Source organism: Spermophilus citellus (assembly GCF_964194105.1).
Source record: "Spermophilus citellus genome assembly, chromosome: 1".
Taxonomy (NCBI): domain Eukaryota; kingdom Metazoa; phylum Chordata; class Mammalia; order Rodentia; family Sciuridae; genus Spermophilus; species Spermophilus citellus.
The window spans coordinates 161,839,158-161,859,444 of record NC_138182.1 but is presented as its reverse complement, the minus strand read 5'-3'; the positions used below and the strand labels follow the sequence as shown (position 1 = coordinate 161,859,444).

Sequence of the window (20,287 nt, the reverse complement as noted above, 5' to 3'; positions counted from 1 at the left end):
TTCTGTGAGTTCAGTGACTTATTTACCTTGGCAGAACAGCTCAGGCACACCCCCGTCCACTCATAACCCGTCCTCTGAGTCAAGTCTTAGTGTCCCCTCAGGTGGCCACTGCAGATGTGTTTCAGGGAGTCGTCAAGGGCCACATGGAGAGGCAGAGGTGGCACCAGGCCATGCATGCAGATCTGCAGCCCCCAGGTTTGGACTCCCCACTGTCAGCGGAGGCCTGGTGCCGCAGAATCTCACGAGTCTCTTGTCTCCCAGGCCTGGCGTCAGTGGAAGCCTACAGCTACAAGACCAACGAGTGGTTCTTTGTGGCCCCGATGAACACGCGGCGCAGCAGTGTGGGTGTGGGCGTTGTGGAGGGTAAGGAGGCAGCAGTGGGCGGCCAGCCCTACCCTGGCCCCCAGACCTTGTGCTGGGTCTGGCATCATGCCCGATGCTCTAACATGGCTCCATTTTTTCAGATCACTGCTGAGTTAGGAGCCATTGTTCCTGATTTAACAGAAGAGGGTGGTTGAGACGAGGGAGGTGAAGCTTTAGCCCAGGGCTGAGAGGTGTTTGATTGGGTTGGGGAAAACAGGAAGAGCCCAGAGGAAATGCCATCCTATCTCTGTCCACTTGTCAACAGCTCTGCTGAGGGTAGGAACCCAGAGTCCCCACTGTGGTGGATTAATTTTCTTGGATTAATTTTTTAAAAATATTTTGTTAGTTGTTCATGGGACTTCATTTATTAAAATATGGTGCTGAGGATTGAACCCAGCGCCTCACACTTGTTAGACAAGTATTCTACCACTGAGCCACAACCCCACCCCCTATTGAACATTTTTCTCATATGTGCAAACATGGCACATTAAGCAGAGCCTCTTCTCAGGTCTGACAACTCTCTCCGCAGGGCAGTTGGAAGTGTGCGGGGTGAGGCAGGAGGCTGGATGGGGGCCTGGCCAGACAGTGTGCAGTTGTTTGTAAATTATCCGTCTCTCATTTTATTCCCAAAACTCTTCTGAAGAAGATAGGCAGAACTCAGAGTTTCTCCACTCTCTCCAGATGGAGAAACTGAGTCCCAAAGAGTTTCAGGGATGAGCTGCACACCGCGGTGGTAGGGAACTGCGCAGCCAGTCCTCAGCCTGTCTCCCAGCTCCAGCCCAATGCTCTTCCACTGTGCTGTGCTGTCTCTGCTCCTTCAGACCATTAACAAGTGCTAATGGGTAGGAGTTTTACAAATATGTGTGAATTCAACGTGCCAAGGCATAAAGTATTTTTTGAACCAAAAAGGCTAGAGTTTATGGGATGTCATTGGCCCATTAGCCTGTCCTGATGCGTGGGGACAACTGGAAGATTTCTTCACTTGGACGTGTACATAGATGTGTGTTTCTCTCTCTCTCTCTCTCTCTCTCTCTCTCTCTCTCTCTCTCTCATGCACACAGCAAGAACACGCCCATGTACACATGCTTTGGGCTGAGTGGAATATGCAGTTAGACAATAATAGAAATATTCTTTTTCTGTACTGGTTTGCATAGTTTAAATTTTCATTTAAAGCTATTTTAACACACAAAACAAGTCATCTTAAGTGACTACAAGGATTTTTTTCCCTCCAACCAAGATAAATTGTTTCTTGCTGTCTCATCCTCTTGGTGGAACAGAAATTGATTTGTCTGCCAAATCTAAGTGCTTTGTCTAGCCACCTTCCCATTCCCCCCTTGTTCCTCAGCCAGGAATATGAAACAATAGACCAGGGCTTAAAAATAGCAAATCCCTGTTAATAGAGTCAAGGAGAAACCTTGAGTGGGTATTTTTTTCAGCTGATGCAGGGTTGGAATGGCTGGTGGGGGTTAGAGGAGGTGCCTTAATGGTAGTAATTTAGAACACTCCCCTTGACAAAGGCTTTTGTGAGCATGTTCTGTGTGTGGAAGAAGCATTGTCTTGGAGCCTGCCCTGTGGAGGTGGAGGACAGATTGGAACTAACTTTTCTTTCCCCTCCTGAATGTAAAGCTCCGTGGGCTGTGAGTCACCTGGGGCAGCAGTGGGACTAGGTGTGGAGGCAGGAATGCAGCTCTGTTCATTGTCTGGTTTGCTCCCCTCCCTGGCATCCTCTCCTGTACGCTGTGGAGTCTGAAGGACACTTAGAAAACATGGAGGAAATTAGGATAGCTTCTCCTGGCTTCTTGGAAGAATCTCTGCTCAGGAAAAGAGAGTATTAGGATCAGAGTGTAGGCAGAAGCTCCCTAGCAGAGTGGGGGTGTGTTAAGGAAAGGTCACATTGAACCAGCCACACCATGTGGGTGGCCTGGTTTTTTGTTGTTGTTGTTGTTTGTTTTGTTTTTGTTTTTGGGTTTTTTTTGCTTTGACTTTGGTGAGGGCTGAACGAGCAGGAGAGGTCTATTTTTTTAGAAGTGTCAGTGGAGAGGACTCTGGGGAAGAAAACAAAACCAGGCCCAGTGACAATAGAAGAATAATTTTACATTTCTTACATACATCAGTAACCCTGGTGGTAGGGTATAGTTTTGAGCCTAAAAATTTAACTTCAAGTATTTATTTCAGGTTTTCTCATTTTTGTTGTACTCTTATATAAGCATATAATGACCCCCAAAATGTATTGATTAAATAATCCTGTCAAAAAGATTTGCATTTGGTAGTGTTTACTCAGCCTATAGCTGGTTTTCAACATCCTTGTTCTGTAACTCATGCTCCCCGCCCCCCAAGATCAGGTGAAGTAGGGTTACTTCCTCTCCCCTACAGAAAGGGCTGTCCCATCGAATTCTAAGACTAGACATTAAATCCAAAAGGTTCAAATCTCTGTTGTCAAGCAGCTAGAATACCAATTTTCTGCTCCTTTGTCCCATCTTGCTCCTAGTCCCCGGCCCCAGGAAGAAATGATGCTATTGGGTAATAGCTTTGTGGTATTTTTATTTTAAAAATAGATGATGGTGCTTCAGGGCCCTCATGCATGGCTTGGAGCTCCCAGCGTTGTCTGCACAAAAGTCCAGCCACCTCAGCCCAGAATCTACATAGAGCACTCCACACACAAGCTCTGCCTGTGGAAATACGGAAAGAACAGAAACAGTGGCTCTGTGCTCGAGTCTGGGCTCTCACTGAAGAAGATTTTTCCACATTTATCCCATCTGTTATTGGAAGCCGTTAGCCAGATGGTTAGCCTGCCTGGTAATAGCCGAGAGCCCTCCAGCTCTCCATCTATCCAGTACAGGTGCTCTGTTCTAGAGAAGCATTAACCTAGTTCACCAGCAAGAATATGTTGAGCCTGGTGGTGCCAAGTCATAGGTTCAACTGGGTCTTTGGAGTTCTTATTTAGAACGAGGTTCAGAATTGCTTCTAGAGAGCTCAGGACTTAGGAGCAAGTAGAAGGCAGAAATGTGAAGATGGTTTCCCCTGCTGGGGACATAAGCCGGCATTCCTCTGGAGGAAGGGGGCCCAGCAGTCTAAAGTAAGAGTGCCCTATGGGTTAAAGGTGGGCGTCAGCCAAGCTTCAGTGCCCTGCTAGCATCCCTGGCACCATCCTCATCCTCTTTGTCTGTTCCAGGGAAGCTTTATGCCGTTGGGGGTTATGATGGGGCCTCCCGCCAGTGTCTGAGCACCGTGGAGCAGTACAACCCAGCGACCAACGAGTGGACATATGTGGCTGACATGAGCACCCGCCGCAGTGGTGCAGGTAGGGGAGTCTCAGGATGCAGACTGGCTGCTTGGCGCACAGCCAGGTCTGGAGCCCAGTGACATAACCTTACATTGTAGTTTACTTTTCTTCTTTTTTTCCTTCTACTGTATATAATCCCATTAGCACCTTTGCAGCTACAGTGCTTGTAAGTGCACCTTTCCCAGAGATCCTTTTGCTAGAGAGTGGAAGAAATAATGTTCTTTATCATCACCCTGTTTGTATGGAGGGTCTATATCTCCTCAAAGTGAAGGCTTACTAGGGACCAGGCACTGTCCTAATAGGCCCTTTCTGTGCCTCAGTATTATATTTAGTCAGTGTAACCCTGAACGGCAGATACAATATTGGTTATATTACAATATTGATAATATTGATTCCACTTACCAGATTTTGGAAGTAAGTCTACTAAGGGTTGAATAATTTGTCCACGGTCATAAAACTAGTAATTGCCAAAGTTGGAATTCTCTCTCCAGAGTTGTCTTTTAACCCCTAGATTAATCACGAGAGGCTCATTCCTGTGAGGTAGTAGGACAAGCGCCCAGACTTTAGTGGACACAGCCCAGCCTGCCTGTCTGAAATCCCTGTCTTGAGGTTGGAAGTCTTCATATCTGGAAATAAACCTGTGTCCCTCCCTCATCCCCCCTTTGCCTCACATCCACCCCCTTCCAACATGGGAAGAGAATGACTTCCAAGTGGTTTTCCACTAGTGCTTCTGTGGTCCTTTGGGCTGTTTCAGGAACTGTGGCAGCAGTCCCTCTTTCCCTGCTTGGTCTCTCCATGTTCCTAGAGGCCCCAGGAAAAGGACTAGGGGGTAGGCAGAGGCCATGGATGCAGTTCCTCTGGTGTGTGGCTACTGATTCCCAGCCACAACTCAAAGTAACCATCTGTTCCCCCCTCCCCCGCCTCTCTCTCCCCTCTTCCCCCAACCCCTCTGATATGTTCCTGTTTGGAGTGCTATTTTCGGGAGCTTGCCTCTGCTGATCCTGACAGATCAGCCCTTCCTGAGTGTGGAGCAGATGCCTGGCAGTTAGGAAACTTGGGCTTCAGTGCTGGGTCTGTTCTAACTTGCTCTGTGACCTTGGATAAGACCCCCTCCATTTCTGATCTTCAGTTTCTCAGATATGAAATGAGTGGGTTGGAGCAGATGTTCCTTAAGGACCAGTTCAACTCACAGATCCCATGATTTTTCCCTTCCATAAAACTCCTATAGTAACTTAGGATTTTTAGTGTCCATACATTATACTTCCCAGAAGTCCTCTCCTGTTCTCCAGGCATGAGAGCAGGTGCTCAAGGCTCACGCATGTATGAACAGCTCAGAAGAGCGGGTTATGCACACTGTCGTGCTCGGCTGTTCTGAGGAAGCTCCCCAGGGGAAAGTGTGCTGAGGCAGATCTACTGAAACTAGGACTTCTCACTTGCCTCTGAAAGTTCACGCTCATCCATGTGGATGAAGTAACCTTTGTCTGTAAGCTGCTTAGAAGGTTACTGTTGAGTGGATGTTACTAAGCCCTGATACTGCCTTTTAAACCTAGGTAAAAGACCCAGGATTATGTCACCTTTGTCCCTAGGAGACACAGTGACCTTGACTTAGGGAATGAACTCTTTGCTCAGATTATTGTTGCCCTGGCTGCTTCACCCCTGGCAAGTCTCACCCCCTACTTGGGAACCTACATACTGTCTTAGGGGTGTTTTTTGGTGGCTGAGGGCCCAGAGACCAAAGGCCCTGTCTTCCAGGTGCCTGAGACCCTTGGAGGTACCCAGGCTGGGCTCTAGATACGGGAAACCTCTGCATCTGAGTTCATGGATCAGGCCGCCCACGAGTGCCTGGAAGACTGCTTCCTTCCTCAGTAAGGTGTGGGCAACACCAGAGGATATTTAGGGGAAAGGAGGCCATCTCAGGGTTCCAGGGGTAGCAGTTCTTGCCCACCTTAGAGGAAGGGAAGGTGGAGCTTAGGAACCCATTTGACTTGCTAGGCCTGCATCTATTAGCTAGCCATCGCCGGTACAACAGCTCCATCTGCTGTTAGTTTAGGGCAATTGCTAGGAACCACTAGTTTGCTAACCTAATTGCTGAAGGGAATTTTATACACTTTGTCATTCAAATGTCTGCTGAGGACTTAAACTACCTGGCACAGGGAACAAGGCAAGGATAAGACAGTTCTCTGTCCATATGAAGTTTATGTTTTACAAATTTAGTTCTTGAATTTGAAACCTGGCTGCACATCCTAATTACCCTTGGAACTTTTCTAGGCTCTTGACCAGTGTGTCTGGGAGTGAACCTACCTTCTCAGAAATCCCCCAGCTGTTGGAGATGCAGCCTGTCCACCAAGGGGAGTAGTCCACAGGCATTTCTGACCCATTCCATCCCCCTTCCTTCATAAATGGGAAAACTGAGGCCCAGAAAGGAAAGGATCACCCAATGGAGGAATTAGAGGCAGGTCTAGAACCCAGGTGTCCCAGTCACCAGGCCAGTTGCTCTTTCTAGGTGCCACCACCCTCCTTTATTGATTTTTGTCTCCTTGACTTGTATTAAAGGATTTTAAAAGGTTGCACTGAAGCTTGTAAATGATGCCTCAGGCTGGCCAGCTCAGTGCCTGGTCTAATGCCCTCTGGCATCCAGGAGAGAAGTGGGCAGAAAAACAGCTTCCGCTCAAGACTATGAGGGAGGTCTCTTTGGTAATAATCTTAGCACACTTACTGCATGGCTAGTTTCAATTTTTACCCCTTTGACTCGATTATTACAATGCTGAGTAATACAATAGTTTTGGAAGGCAAGGCATTATAGGTAGGCAAAAAAGAAAGAAATGTGATTTTACTCCCCAGAAATAACTACTTTGAATGTTTGGGTGAATTTCAGTCTTTTTTTTATGTTTTTAAAACAGGAATGGGGTCATATTTGCCGTATATTTCAACATTTCCACGTTGGCAATCTCTTGAGGAGGCGGGAAGGGTATCATTGTATCTGTTTTACAGATGAGAACACTGAAGTCCAGGGAGATAAAACAGCACTCCCCAAGTCACCTTCTGGTGGTGACTATCTGGGGTTGGACATCAGGCCTCATGGTGTCTGGTTCCTGTAGCCAGCCTAAGGCCGGACACTGCTCTGCCTTTCAGGGGTTGGGGTGCTCAGCGGACAGCTGTATGCCACAGGCGGTCATGATGGGCCCTTGGTGAGGAAGAGTGTTGAAGTTTATGATCCTGGAACAAATACCTGGAAGCAGGTGGCGGACATGAACATGTGCCGACGCAATGCAGGTAATGGGACGTGGGAGTCCTGGGCCTCTTCGCTCTGCACGTAACAACTCTCCATGAGAGGAAGAGGGGAGAGATTCTCAGCATCTCAAGCTGAGCTCAAACACTGAATAGGGAGGGAGTATCCATCTGCTGGGCAGGCTCTAGGTGAGGGGCGGGGAGAGCTCAGGACACAAAATACTTGCCACAGGTCTCTGCATTTAGATGCACAAGGGTCGTCATCCCCCCCCCACCCCATCCCCCTATGAACGGTGATTATTTTCCTGCATGCAGTTGACAGAAGCAATGTCAACTGTCTCCTTCCTTACAGGGAAAGGTGGGCCCTTGACTGTTCTCCAGGAGAACCACTTCCTTTATTCCCTTCTTTGTACTTCCTGTGTCTCTTGTCCTTTCTTTCCCTTCCACTGTTCCTTCCCTAGGGGGTTCAGATGTGTATCTCCTGGAGCCTGAGAGTCCTGTCAAGCTATTTCCTTTTGGAGTTTTGTCCTTTTGGTCATGCCTCTGTGCTTTGGGAAAGCATCAGCTGAGCCCACCCTCCCAGGCTGGAAAGACAAACAGGTTTCTTTCAGGCAGAATTATTACCTTCATTCTCATATTACCTGTTTGCTAAACCCATTTGTGGCTGACTTGTTGGAAGTATAAACGGAGGGGAAGTTTACTGATTTACTCAGTGCCTGAGTCTGCTGTGATTTAACTTGGCATTTGACCTTAAGCCACATGAGCAGGGAATTACAGACCCTAAGGCAGGATCTGAAGTCTGAGAAAAAGTTTAAATGTAAACAGGAGTATATGCAAATATTCACATATAGATATTTCTGCTAATAACAAATATGGAGTCACACTATAACACTGTTTTATAACTGCTTTTAAAAGCTCCCTTCACCATCTTTCATCAACATCCTATGAGACGCTGAATTTGTTTACATTATTTTCTTGTCTTAGAGTCTAAGTAGTAGTTTGGTTATTGTAAATGGTTCTTGTAGTTAAATCAATGCACATATTCAAAATTATTTCTTATAATAAAAGGTGAAAAGTGGAAGTTTGAGTCAGAGGGAGCACCTGTGCATTCAGGAAGGTGGTCCATTTTATTCTCTCACTAATATTTGAGAGTATCCTCACCAACGCTGATACCAACACTACTTTTTAGGGCATCATCTTAGTTATACGTTCTTAATCTTTAGTCCCCACTTCTTGAGACCTTGCCCTGCAACTGGTTTACTCTGAGATTAGGAGTAATCTAATCCCATTAAGTAATCCCATTAAGGATAGGAGGGGAGCCTGGACCCTGGGAATGGTGTGTGAATTTAGAACCCTGTCTTGTGAAGGAGTTACAGACACTGCCATTAGCACCACACAGGGGAAAGCTTACAAGCAGAGAATTAGTAGCATGTACAAAATCACTCAACTGTTTTGTTCTCCAGCTTGCGGGGCTGGGAGGTCTTTGTGCTGGGTGCTCAGTATTCATTGAGAGAACTCACAATGCTCTATCAGAAGGGATGGAGGGAACATCTGAGGGACTGTGTGGTAGTGAGAGAAATAACTGTTAGGATAGGGGATCCTCAGAGCCTGGTAGTGGCTGTTGGCAGCATGTGCCGCCTCTGAGCAAACCCAGACCTGCAGAGCTGGATCTCCGTGGTCCCACCATGTGTGAGAGAATGAACCTCCAGGGCAGCCAGCATGCATCTGCTGCAATCCAGGTCTCTGGTGCCCTAATGTCTCCGGTGACTTCTGTTTGACTTCCAGGGGTCTGTGCAGTGAATGGGCTCCTGTATGTGGTTGGAGGAGACGATGGATCCTGCAACCTGGCTTCGGTGGAGTACTACAATCCTGTCACAGACAAGTGGACACTGCTACCAACCAACATGAGTACTGGCCGGAGCTATGCAGGTCTGTGTTCCAGCTCCACCCACCCTGGGCTGGGGAGGGGGGGAGGAGATGTGAGCTTGCTTAACTTGGGACTGAGTGCCTCCTCCTGGGGTGGCAGGTAATTGTCACATTGTTACCACTCCTTCACTCTGTGCCCAGGAAAGATGCTGATAATTAGCCTGTCCCCTGTGAACCTGAATGTAGCCTTAGCATTCTTATTGTAGTGTTTCAGGGAGCTTCTTCCAAATGATCTGCGCTGCCACAAAACACTTTAGAGTTTCATTGCTATTCCTGGCTTATTTTGTACCAGGCTCCTAGGTGGCACAAGTACAGTTCTTGCTCTCTGGAAGTTGAGTTGGAAAGATAAGCCCTATCTGCACAGAACAGGGGAAATACAAGATGAAGTACACATGAGTTATGAGTGGAATGCCCTGTACATCTTTATTACCTGATAGGGTAATAAATTGAGAATTGGCAAGTTCGGGACCTCCACCTGGAGGAGATGGGCTCCATCAATCCTTAACAGTGGGTCACAATGACACAAAGAACTGCCCTTTGCTGGGAGCCCCTCTCTGTGCCATGGGAGGGTGTGTTAGGTACAGTGTACACATTTACCTTCTTCTTTTCCATCCACCCTAAGGCTGAATGGGACTGTATCCTTCCATTTTACAGATAATAAAACCGAGCTTTGAGAGTTTAACTTGGCAAAGGCCACAAAACTAACATGGCAAAGTCAGAATTCAGTCTTGGGTTTGACTTCTAAGCTATACCCCTTATACTACCCTGGCTCAGGATTGGGGTAAGAGGTCAGTAGGAATAATGGTAGGCTGATGTGGAGTCTACCTATTTCTTGTGGAGTGTGAGTGGGGTTTGCTAAGGTACAGGGGCTGGGGAGACATCAGGGTTGATATTGTAAAAGTCCAGGTTCTTTGGGGAGACAAGCAAATGTATAGCCACGATGTAGCCCAGCTCCTGAATCTGGTCTCCAGAAACTGGAATAGTTAGGCCAGACACTTACTTATTGAGCACACAGAATGTACCAGATATTTATCCTGAATATTTATAAACATTTTCTCATTTAGTCCTCATCTGGACTCCATTGGTATCAGGCAGGCTCCAAAGGGTTTTATCACATTCTTTCAGCACAAGGCTCCTATTGCAATGAACTTCTTTCACTTTTTTCCTCTTGTAGGGTTTTTTCTCACCTTATGAGAAAAAATTATGTTTTTTTTTTGTTGTTGTTTTGTTTTAGCTAAATAGGAAAGATTTCAGAAGCATTTTGTTCCTAGAGCGATTCTGTTCCAATGGCTAATTATGAAAATCAGCACCATCACTTTCTTAAATTGTAGAGAGATGAGCAGGCTGTTTTCTAGGATAAGACATTGAGACACTGGTGGGATCTCCCCTTGGCTCTACATGTGCCTTAATGAGAGAGGAGGGCTTCACTATGGCTGGTGAGAATTTCCTACATGTACTGAATATTTCATGTGCCTGTTTTCACTCTCTACCTACACCAGATGTAGGTGGGAAGCAGACAAACAAGCATGTAATTTTGTGTTCAATCCCTTGCCCCAGTGAATCTTAAAGTCTGGGGACATTCTCAGAAAAGTAAAGATTCAGAGAGTTATTTATTGGAGTGTTAATTATTTAGCAAAAAAACAAGAACTACTTAATGTCTTTCATAAGGAAAATACTTAATCTTTGGGCTATTTTTTCAGAAGTGTATTTTTAATGTCATGAGAAAATATTTGTGACAGGTGTTCAGTTAAAGGGGGCTGGGCAGTGTGAACCCTGTTCAATCCTGTAGCTCTGTCTTGGGGCAGTGGTGGGCTTGAACAGGTACTGCTTCTGGGAATGGATAATGGAGTCAGATCTGAACTTGAATCCTGGCTCTGCCACTAGCCCTGGGTCTCTGGACCAGGTATTCAGTCTGACTTAACCTCTGTTGTATCACTTGTAAAATGGGAACAAAACTACACTGAGCCTCTGAGGGCTGTTGTGAGAATGAAATGGGATAATATGTGTACAGTGCTTTGCACAGCGCCTGCCTGGCACCGAACACCTCTCAGTAAACAAATGTGAAGCTAAGAAATAATCACTACGCAAATTAGAAGCTAGGAAACAATCCAAAAAGATAGTGGCAGTTGTTTTTGTGTGAAAGGCTGAAAGATTTTTTTCTTTGTGTTCTACATTTTCCATAATGAGAATATATTACTTTTATAATCAAAAGAGAATGCTTATATAAAAAAAAGCAATACAGGAGCCTGTTTTAAAAAATGTTACCTGCTGGGTGTGGTGGGCATGCCTGTAATCCCAGCATCTTGGGAGGCTGAGGTAGGAGGATTATAAGTTCAAAGCCAGCCTCAGCAGCTTAGTGAGGCTGTAAAGCAACTCAGCAAGACCCTGTCTCTAAATAAAATAGAAAAAGGGCTGAGGATGTGCTCAGTGTTTAAGTGTCCCTAGGTTCAATCCTTGGTAAAAAAAAAAAAAAAAAAAAAATCAAATCAAAAAACAAAAACTACCTTATGAAAGAGTTGTCCAGGGTGGAGGTGAGATGTTGTCAAGGTCATATAGATTCCTTTTTCCAGACTCAGGATTCTCTGCTTCCACGCATCTTTGTTGTCACCATTATCCAGGAAAGGACGTTTGGCAGAATCTGTCGTATGGGGTATCCTGGGCTTTCTTTTAGCAGTGTTCTCTTCAACCAGAACATGTTATAGTTGTGAGAATATGTTAAAACAAGGCTCCCATAACCATCTTAACTGTAGACACTGTTTAAGGTAGGCTTTTGTTTAGCAGCAGGTGCCAGAAAAACTGACAGACTGTTGCTTGTATAAGAAAGGAAGTGTATTTGTCTCAGGTAGGAAGAAATCCACAGTTTCACTGGTGACCCAGACTGTCACTGAAGAACCAGGTATCTCCCTCCATTTTCCTTTGCCAGCTTTCTCATAGCTTGACCTTGCATAAGCATCCCAGGAAGGATGAGGACAAGTCCAGGCTGCAGCACTGGCTGACTTGCATTCACAATGTCATTGGCCACAGCTGGACCACCTGGCACTTCCAGCTGCAGAGTAGTCTGGGAATCTAAGCATGTAACTGGCTGGTGTCTGTGGCAGAGGACTTGGTCTACAGTGTCTTTCATGTAGCGTCAGTCTACTACGGAGAGATTGTAGGTCACACATGGATTCACCAAGTCGTACTCTTTCACCTTTTACCAAGTTAGGTGCTGAAAGAATTTAAAGAATTTAGCACTGGAAGAGCCTCTTGGTAAGATGACATTAAACAGTGTGGGAACTGGGTGTAAGGAGGTGACTGGACTTGGCTTAAGGCCACAGTGCAGGATGACAGGTGGCAGAGCTAGGGTTACATTCAATATTTTTTTTGCTTCCATGAAGTCAGTCTTCTGTTCTTCCTAACTCATTTCAGTGTCTTCTAAAATCAGACACAAATCATTTCTCTGTGGTGACACAGGTACAGAGCTGTGCAGGGCCTCTGTATTCTCAATGAGGGTGCTGCCTGCAGATTAGCTGAGATGTCTCAGATCTGGATGATCTTTGTGATGGTGTAGGATGAGTCCACCCACCTGCAGTGTTTGAGGGACTGTGCCCGTGGGTTTAAATGTCTTGCCAGGAATTGGCTGTTAGAGTGGGAAATAGCTGAGTGCTGGGAGCCCAGGTTCACAAACCCTTTAATATTTGGATAAAAAGTGTACCCATTTCCCTCAGCTGTGACTTAGGCTGTCTTCCCTGGGACTCTGAATAACTTTGGAGAAGCTAAGGTGATCACTTTCTTCCTCTTTCATGTTAGGTGTTGCTGTGATCCACAAGTCCTTGTGACCCAAACTCCCAATGCTAGGAGACGGAGGAAGGAGCAAGTGCTGCCTGTGACTGGGAGCCGCAGGACCGTAACGACTGGATTCAACTCACTGGGAGGGTCCGAGGTGGTGTGAGCAGCACCCTCTCCCACCGGTGCAGCCTCTCGCAGCGTGGACTTGGGTGACCCACCTCCCTCTCCCCCAAGGTGCTTTGGCCTCCACCCTGAGCAGCGGACTTCCTGACAGCCTCAGCAGCACCTTTGGGCTTTTTTTCTTGTTTCTACAGGGACAACAGAGAACCGTGTGTGTGTGTGTGTGTGTGTGTGTGTGTGTGTGTGTGTGTGTGTAAAACATGGTGTTTCTCTCGGCTGGGGTGTGGGGATGTGTGATGTGATCATCCCACTGGATTTCTTTACTACTGATCCCTTCACCATGCTAAAACTCAAAATCACAGAAACCTCTCTTCTGGATTTGTCCCATGGAAACCCCAAGACTGCCATAGCTGCTGTCTTCTGGGGATCCACTTGGATAGGCTGGGCATGTCTAGGAGTAATCGGCCAGGGCAGGGCAGTCCTCTGACCGTACCTGTACAGGTGACTTGACTACTGTAGCTCTGGGCCTTTCTTGAAGCTGCCATGTCCTCTGGGTACCAGGCCAGGGAGCAAATAGAATCTGTGCTCCTCGCCAGACATTCTTCCTCAGGCTCTTCTCTGGGAAGGTGAGAATGGCCCAGTCTTCATATCTGGGCCTCTGATCTTTGATGTCATGGATTCTGGGTTTGGTAGATTTTGTGTCTCTTCCATAGGGAAAACAAATTCTTCAGAGAAGCCCAGGTATCACACTGGAGAAAAAAATATACAAGAAAAAAACAAAAACAAAAAACCAAAGTGGTAAGGATTCAATCCCTGCCCATAGTGGTCTCAGAAAGGGGTCTGACTTCTGGGTTTCCCAGGACAGGACAGCCCCCATGTATACTTATCATTTGGGTCTCATTATTCACAGCACCAAATTATACTGACAAGTGTTCTGATTTGGAGGATAAGTAACAGGTCACCCTTCCATCAAACCCAGAGATAGTTCTGTCTCTGTGTTGGCTGGGGTCATATGATTCGGATGGCCGTGAAGGACTTCAAGGAGTATACCCACTGGTGTCAGCCCTTGGACTTTGTGACAAGGGTCAGGTCTGTCTCATGCTTGTCTCCCTTTTCTTGTGCTCTCCTTCCAATTCAGGGTTTGTGCCTCAGCCTACAGGACACCTTCCCTCTTTGCTTCCCTTGTGAGGGGGGAGATGGCAGTGGACCCTAGATTTCAGATCTCTTCCCAGGACACTTGCATTTTAAAAGAGGAGTTTGATGAGAGCTTTGCTAAGTCATTGGTCAGAATTATCAATGATAGAATTTCAAGCATCTGGAGTGGCATATTTGAGGGTGCAGGGGTCATTTGTACGAAAAAACAAAACCTTAAAGCCACGCAGTTTCCAAGCTAGAAAACTATTCATGTTGGAATTGTGACATTGACATTTTGTGTCTTGAATAGTCTCACACTTTAGGAGCTGGGTTAACCTTTCCTGATGTCGGGAAGCCAAGGGACTTTATGAACCCTGATGTTGGCTTTCTGATACAATTGTGCTTCTTCCAAGCAGATTTTCCAGGAGATTGGCACCCCTCTGTCCCCTGCCCTTGCAGTTAGAAACCTAGGACTCTCCCCAGCTAGTTGACCACTTTGACTAGGACTCTCTCCAGGTAGTATATTTATTGTGCACTCCTGTACAACACTCCTGTAGTTGAAATTTCTCTTCCCAGTATTTAGCAAGTGTTATTTCAGTGAGATGTTTGGAGAGCATCAAGGTACCCAGGAGATTTTATAGCCTTGGTAAGAGGATATTTTAGTACAGCTTGGGTGGAACTAGAAGATGTTTCCGGAGGAATCAAGGCATGCTTGAGTTAGGTGCTCTGGTCTTACCCAGCAGGGATTTGTCTCACAGCAGGGATGGCTGTGATTTCCAGAGCTCTGCCTATCCCTGGGTTGGAAGTTGATAGAATAAGCTTTTTATTCCAAATGTCCTTCCTCTCTCTCCAAAGAAGTTCCAGCACTTGTTTGGGGGACGGTACGTGTAGTAAGAATGAGGTTGAGGTATGCTGTTCACACAAGCCCTCCAATCAGAAGAGAGGCGAATTCCCATCCCCTCTCCCACCACCAAGGAGCTAGACATTTGTGCTTACATGGGGAAGGCTAGTTTTTATGTGTCATCTTCCCAGAAAGATCCCTCCCCTGAAAGCTAGTCAGCTGTGTTTTCCGCCTTTGGGTTTTCGCTGTTGGCCCCACCTGGCATCTCCCTGCCTAGGAGGCGCTGTCCCTGCTGGCAGTGCTGCTGAGGCGTGTTTATTTCATCCTCATGCATCCTTTCTCATGGGGACTAGGACACTGGCATGTCACTACCAAAAAGCCACTCTTCTGTGGCTGCCCACAGGTGCCATCCTGAAACTGCTGTCTCTTTATCCCCAGGTATTATTCTTTCCCCACAGTGGATACATCAGACTGACTTTAAGTCAGTGCAGGTCACATGGTAGGTGACATCTCCCCCTTCCCACCCCCATTGGGGTGGCCACTACTGCTTGCAAAAGCGGCTTTGCCAGTGGCATATCTGGAATATGATTGCGGTGGGGAAATGGAATTGAGGCCCAAGGTTAGAAGCAGCTTAGATGCCACTTGGTTACTGATTTGGACAGTGTAGAAATCAGCTTGTGAATTCCAAAGTTATTTCTCTTAAGTACCCAATGGCATCTCTTCATCTCAAAAGTTGCAGTATTATGCAAATGAAGTGACCTCATTTTCTGCTATGCAATAAGAATACTTAATTCTATTTCATGACAAGCCAGTTGCAATATCCCCTCAGATGCTTTCTGAGCTGTCTTACTTTGGTATCTGTTGTGTAATGTTTGTATATTTCTGAGCCAGATCCTTTCAAAGATTGTCTTTTTATAAAATTGAAGCTATAGCTTTCAGGCTAAAATTTTAATGTAGATATTTTTATAAGATCATTTTTCAAATATCTGACTTGCTTTTTATTGTCCACCGTGATGAAATGTTATGTTCTGTACTTCATTCAGTCTCACACACAATCTGTACCTGTTGCTGTCTTCCCTTTGTTTCTCCCCCTCCTCAAACAGATTTTCAGGAGCTCCAGGTAGATGGGCCTCAATTTTTATACCATATTCAAGGGAAACTGTTAAATTTAAATGCAATTGGGCTGGGATGTTGCTCAGTAGAGTGCTTGCCTAGCATGCATGAGCTCCTGAGTTCAATCCCGGCACCAAGGGGTGGGGGGAAAAGAAACTGCAGTCACTGGTGTTTCTTAAATTGCTAGGGCCTAATGTTAAGCTTAACTTAGCACTTACCCAACTATACTGCTTGTCTGTCTGTCTGTCTAGCTGTTTTTTTTTTTTTTTTTTTTGGAGTCTGCTTCCTGAGGGGTGAGGCTGGGTTGGCCCACCTCTTGGTAGCTCTTACTGTCTGGTACTGAGCCTGGCCCACGGGCATGGAACAACTGCAGAGTGTGGCCTGCCCGGCAGCCCACACTCTTTTGAGTTTTCTGGGTCCAGCAGACCATTCCTCATTCTGTTCTGTTCTCTTATTCTTCTGAAACTTCCAGGACCTAAGGTATTTGCTGCTAGGTCTTTTTTGGAAGCATCTGTCCCTGTCTCACCTGGAGGGGTCCACCATGGTCCCTAAGAAGAACGTGTTCAGCATGCGCTCTGCAGATGTTCACGCTACACTTGGGACTTATCTCCCGAGCTGTGTCTCCACTCCAGGCTCTGTTTTGTGTATTTATCTAACATAGCCTCATGTTTTTTTTTAAACATTTATTTGTATTGTTGTTGGGACAGGTGCCATTTAAATCACCTCCATGCTCCCCATTTGCACCTCGTTGGATCAAGTTGGGAGGCTGAGCACACTCATATTCCAGTTAGGTGGAGTTTTTGAGGCTCTGTTTGCCAGTAGAAGCAAGGAGGTTGGAATGTATATTTTTTAAGTGTTTGCACTATTTAGAGTCCTGAGCCCCTCGTATTCAGCTGTGTTGTGTATCTACTGACCAAGCAGGAGAGCGGCAGCACTTCCGGCATCTGGGAACAAAAGAGGCTTCTTCCAGGGTGGATAATCACAACCTCATGACCGTGTTCAACCTTTGTCTTGGGACTCAGTGACTGGGATGCACCATCAACTGGCAGGAACGCATGGGACTATGGCATTTGCAGAAACAAATTGCCCTAGGGCTCTGTTCTTGCCTTTGGTTATGAGATTGTAAATTATTTCCCCCCATTTTCAGTGGCAATAAAGGACTCTTGTTGGACTTTGTGTTTAATTTGTACATGACGTGTGAAATACTTTCTTTGAAAGAAAACTCAAGACACTGAATATGTATGTCTGTGTGGGCTCTTTGTCTCTGCTTGTCACAGGCAATCAACTGGATCACTGGCACCCCACACAACATATTGCACAGGTAAGGTCCTCGATCCGGTCTTCTCTGCATGGGTGTTAGGAACTATATATCTTGTAAAAGAACAATGTCACATGCTTGATCAGTTACAGTGATAGTTGGAGAAACATTTCCTCAAATGTATTATTTTAACAGGGAATCAAGTTCTGGTTCCCCCATATTGTGTGTTTCACTTTAATAAACTAAGCTATGAGAACCTTTCTTGGTATTTCCTTTCTATAGCCAAGCCTTCCACTACGTCTCAGACATGAAAAAGACTTATTCCTGCATGTCTTCAGATTTAAAGATTTATCAGTTTAAGATCTGCTGGGCAGGGTCTGGGTTTTCTTGGTCTCTGTTGGCTGGTCCTGGCACAGACCCACAAAGACCTTCTTTAATGAGGCCTAGACCTAGACAGGACAGTTCCTCTGGGAGCTGCAAGGTGGCTTGGGCAATGGCCGTGACTGGCAATCATTGGTAATTGGGCCTGGAGGGGAAGGTGCCAGCTACACTGGGTACTACTTTGTGGGAGATGAGCCTCTTGTGAAGTAGATGTGGATGGTTGTCTCGGTTGTGACAGCAGACCCCCAGGCTCCTTCAGATTGTTGGAGGCACTGTCTTTCAGGTGACAGATGGACTGCACAGAGGGCTCAGGCTCATCTGCATGCGGGAGAGACCCTAGGTGTGAGTGGGAGCCTCTCAGCCAGATTCCTCATATTTGGGGAGTGAATTTCATATACCAGAGGGCACAGCCCACTTGACTTAGTCTGCACCCCTTGTTCCCAGCACTTGGCCAGCATGCAGAAAACAGGAGGAGGGAGGACAGACATGTGAGTGTGGCTCGGGCATGGTGGCTTCCTCTGCCCCACCTTCTCTCCCTTCCCTTGGCTGACCTGACCCTAGCCTCTGCTCTTTCACCCCTCCAAGGGGTGAAAAGGTGAACGGAAGGTGGGAGGCTCAGCCCAGTCCTGTGGGTAATGGGCAGGGCACTTTGTGTCCCCACAGGGTAGAGGAGGGCCAGAGAGGAGAGTCCATTTATCTGTGGGGGTGTTGTGAGCAGTGGAGCAGACCCAGGAAGAACCAGCTAGCTCCTTGACCCATCCATCTGAGAATCACCATAAGAGGGCCTGGGCTGCAGCTGTTTCAGTAATCATAGCAGCTATGTATTAGCATTATCATTAGTATTTACTGTGCATTTACCGTGTGCCAGGCCCTGTGCTGAGCACTTCAATTCCAGTTTATCACATACCTCATGGAAGCAGATGACATGACACCATTTTGCTCTAATTCAGTGCCACAGGGTCCCATTAACAGACCCATGAGAAAAGGTGCAGGCCCCCTCCTATTGAGGCTGTTGTTGAGATGTGTCATTCTTAAATTCTGAGTGCATTTTAGAGTAGGGGGTTGCTAATGTCTGGCCCTCAAAGGCTGCTCGCTGGAGATCTTGACTTTCCCTCTTAGGGGTCAGAGTCTTCCACTGATCCAGAGTGGAAGGAAACCTTGTTCATAGCTGTGTGACCTGCAGGACATCTTTTACCCTCTTTGATTCTTCATCTATAAAATGAGGATTTACTCCACTTGCTAGGTCCTGTCCTCGTTCCCATTGACAAGCAAGAGATGAGGCCAAGGGATAGAGGGAGCTGAGGTTTGAACCTCCATCTTCCATGGCAGTTTCAACCACTGTAATACCTGTGTTTTTAATCTCCCAGACCACTGGGTCCTGCCAAAAAGCACATGATGTTCTGACAAATCCTCTAATTGTAAACATGCTAAGGGATGGAGAATTTGGCTTTAGACTTTTTCCTACCCTCCCATTCCCAGTTCCCAGCTGCCTCTAGGAGAGACCCCACCATCTTCCCTAGTGCTGGGGGTATCATCCTCCCTTTTCAGTATGTCCAACAAATACTTATTCCTTCAACAAAAATAGATTCAGAGCCCACACTGTGTGTTGTACCAGGCACTTGAGAACCAACTGCCAACAAAGCAGATGGCTCTGAGGACACGGAGGTTAGAGGGCCAGGCAGCCACGGTGTGGTGTGCCAGTGGGATGCCCCCAAGAGACGGAGTCACAGGGAGCAACAGAACAGACAGACCCAGGCCTGGGGTAAACGGTGTGAGACGGGAGGGGGCTGGGGGGACACAAGGTGCCCTCCCCATTAACCACAGCACTGGGCTGAGCCTCCCACCTTCCGTTCACATACACACACAAACGTCAAGAGACAGAACAAAGAACACCCATTCAGAAATACAGATGCAGAGGCCCACAGAGACAAAAGCAACAATCATTTTTTTATGTTATTACTGCATTATAGTTCTATAGAATATTGGGGCCATTTTGACATAATCACACATGCATGAAATATAATTGTCTCTACTTTAACCCCTAGTGCTTCCCTTTTCACCCTCCTCCTGTCTTCCCCGTGTTTCTCTTCCCCTGCATTTCACAAATCAGTATGGTGGTTCATATCAGAAGCTTTAGAGCCTGGAGACAGGAGTTCAGGCCTGAATTCCTGCAAGGGTATCCTGTGGATTAGTGCCCTGACCTGTAAAACATGGGCAATGTACTGGTTTATGGGCACTGGAGAAGATGAAGATGAGAAATCTTGAACAGAAGGCAGCCACTTCCCATTCCAAGACAGGCCCTGGGCAGGGGCAGCCCTTGGAATGAGGCTGAGTGTCCTGTGGTGGCTGGAGAGGTGCTGATGGCAGGCAGGCCCGGGGTGCTGGGACGTGTGAAGGGGAGGTATGCACGAGGAAGAGGACCAGCTCTGGGTCCCAGGGTCTTGCCTGTGGGCGGGCACTTAGGCCTTCATTTCTGCAGGAGGCCCACGTGAAGCCATATGGAAGGCCTGGTTTCTCCTGGCAGCGACTTGGCTTTTCTATTTTGCACAACTGAGCTGAAATCTCTTTGTTTCCTTCTTCCCTCTGAGTGGGAGTGGGGGGCATGAATCCATAACTTTCCTTCCTGTGCTGAGGTAGGGCTGCTTCCCCCTGGCTCTGCCTCTGCCTCTGCCTCTGTCTGCTCCAGGCAACGTGGGCTTTGATAAGTACCTACAGAACAGGTCTCATTGCTGAGGCATTTGGAGCCTTGTCTCACTTGAGCCTCACAGGAGTCCCACAAGGCAGCTCCAGGGGGCATTCCTTTTTGAAATATTTTTTAGTTGTAGTTGGACACAATACCTTTAACTTGTTTATTTTTACGTGGTGCTAAGGA

The 20,287-nt window shown here is 46.7% G+C and overlaps 1 protein-coding gene across 6 annotated transcripts in view; it reads left to right on the top strand.

Annotated features, from left to right (window-relative positions):
- KLHL3 (kelch like family member 3) overlaps positions 1 to 16,959 on the top strand; it is a 124,638-nt gene extending 107,679 nt beyond the window's left edge. For 4 of the 6 annotated variants that reach the window (XM_081286816.1, XM_081286817.1, XM_081286818.1 and 1 more), the window contains 5 exons: positions 262 to 363; positions 3,536 to 3,664; positions 6,779 to 6,919; positions 8,660 to 8,803; positions 12,590 to 16,959. In XM_081286816.1, the coding sequence (XP_081142942.1) occupies positions 262 to 363; positions 3,536 to 3,664; positions 6,779 to 6,919; positions 8,660 to 8,803; positions 12,590 to 12,618 (545 nt within the window). In that variant the 3' untranslated portion in view covers positions 12,619 to 16,959. The other 2 variants (XM_081286819.1, XM_081286820.1) reach the window with 2 other exon arrangements.
- Positions 16,960 to 20,287: the final 3,328 nt, after the last annotated feature.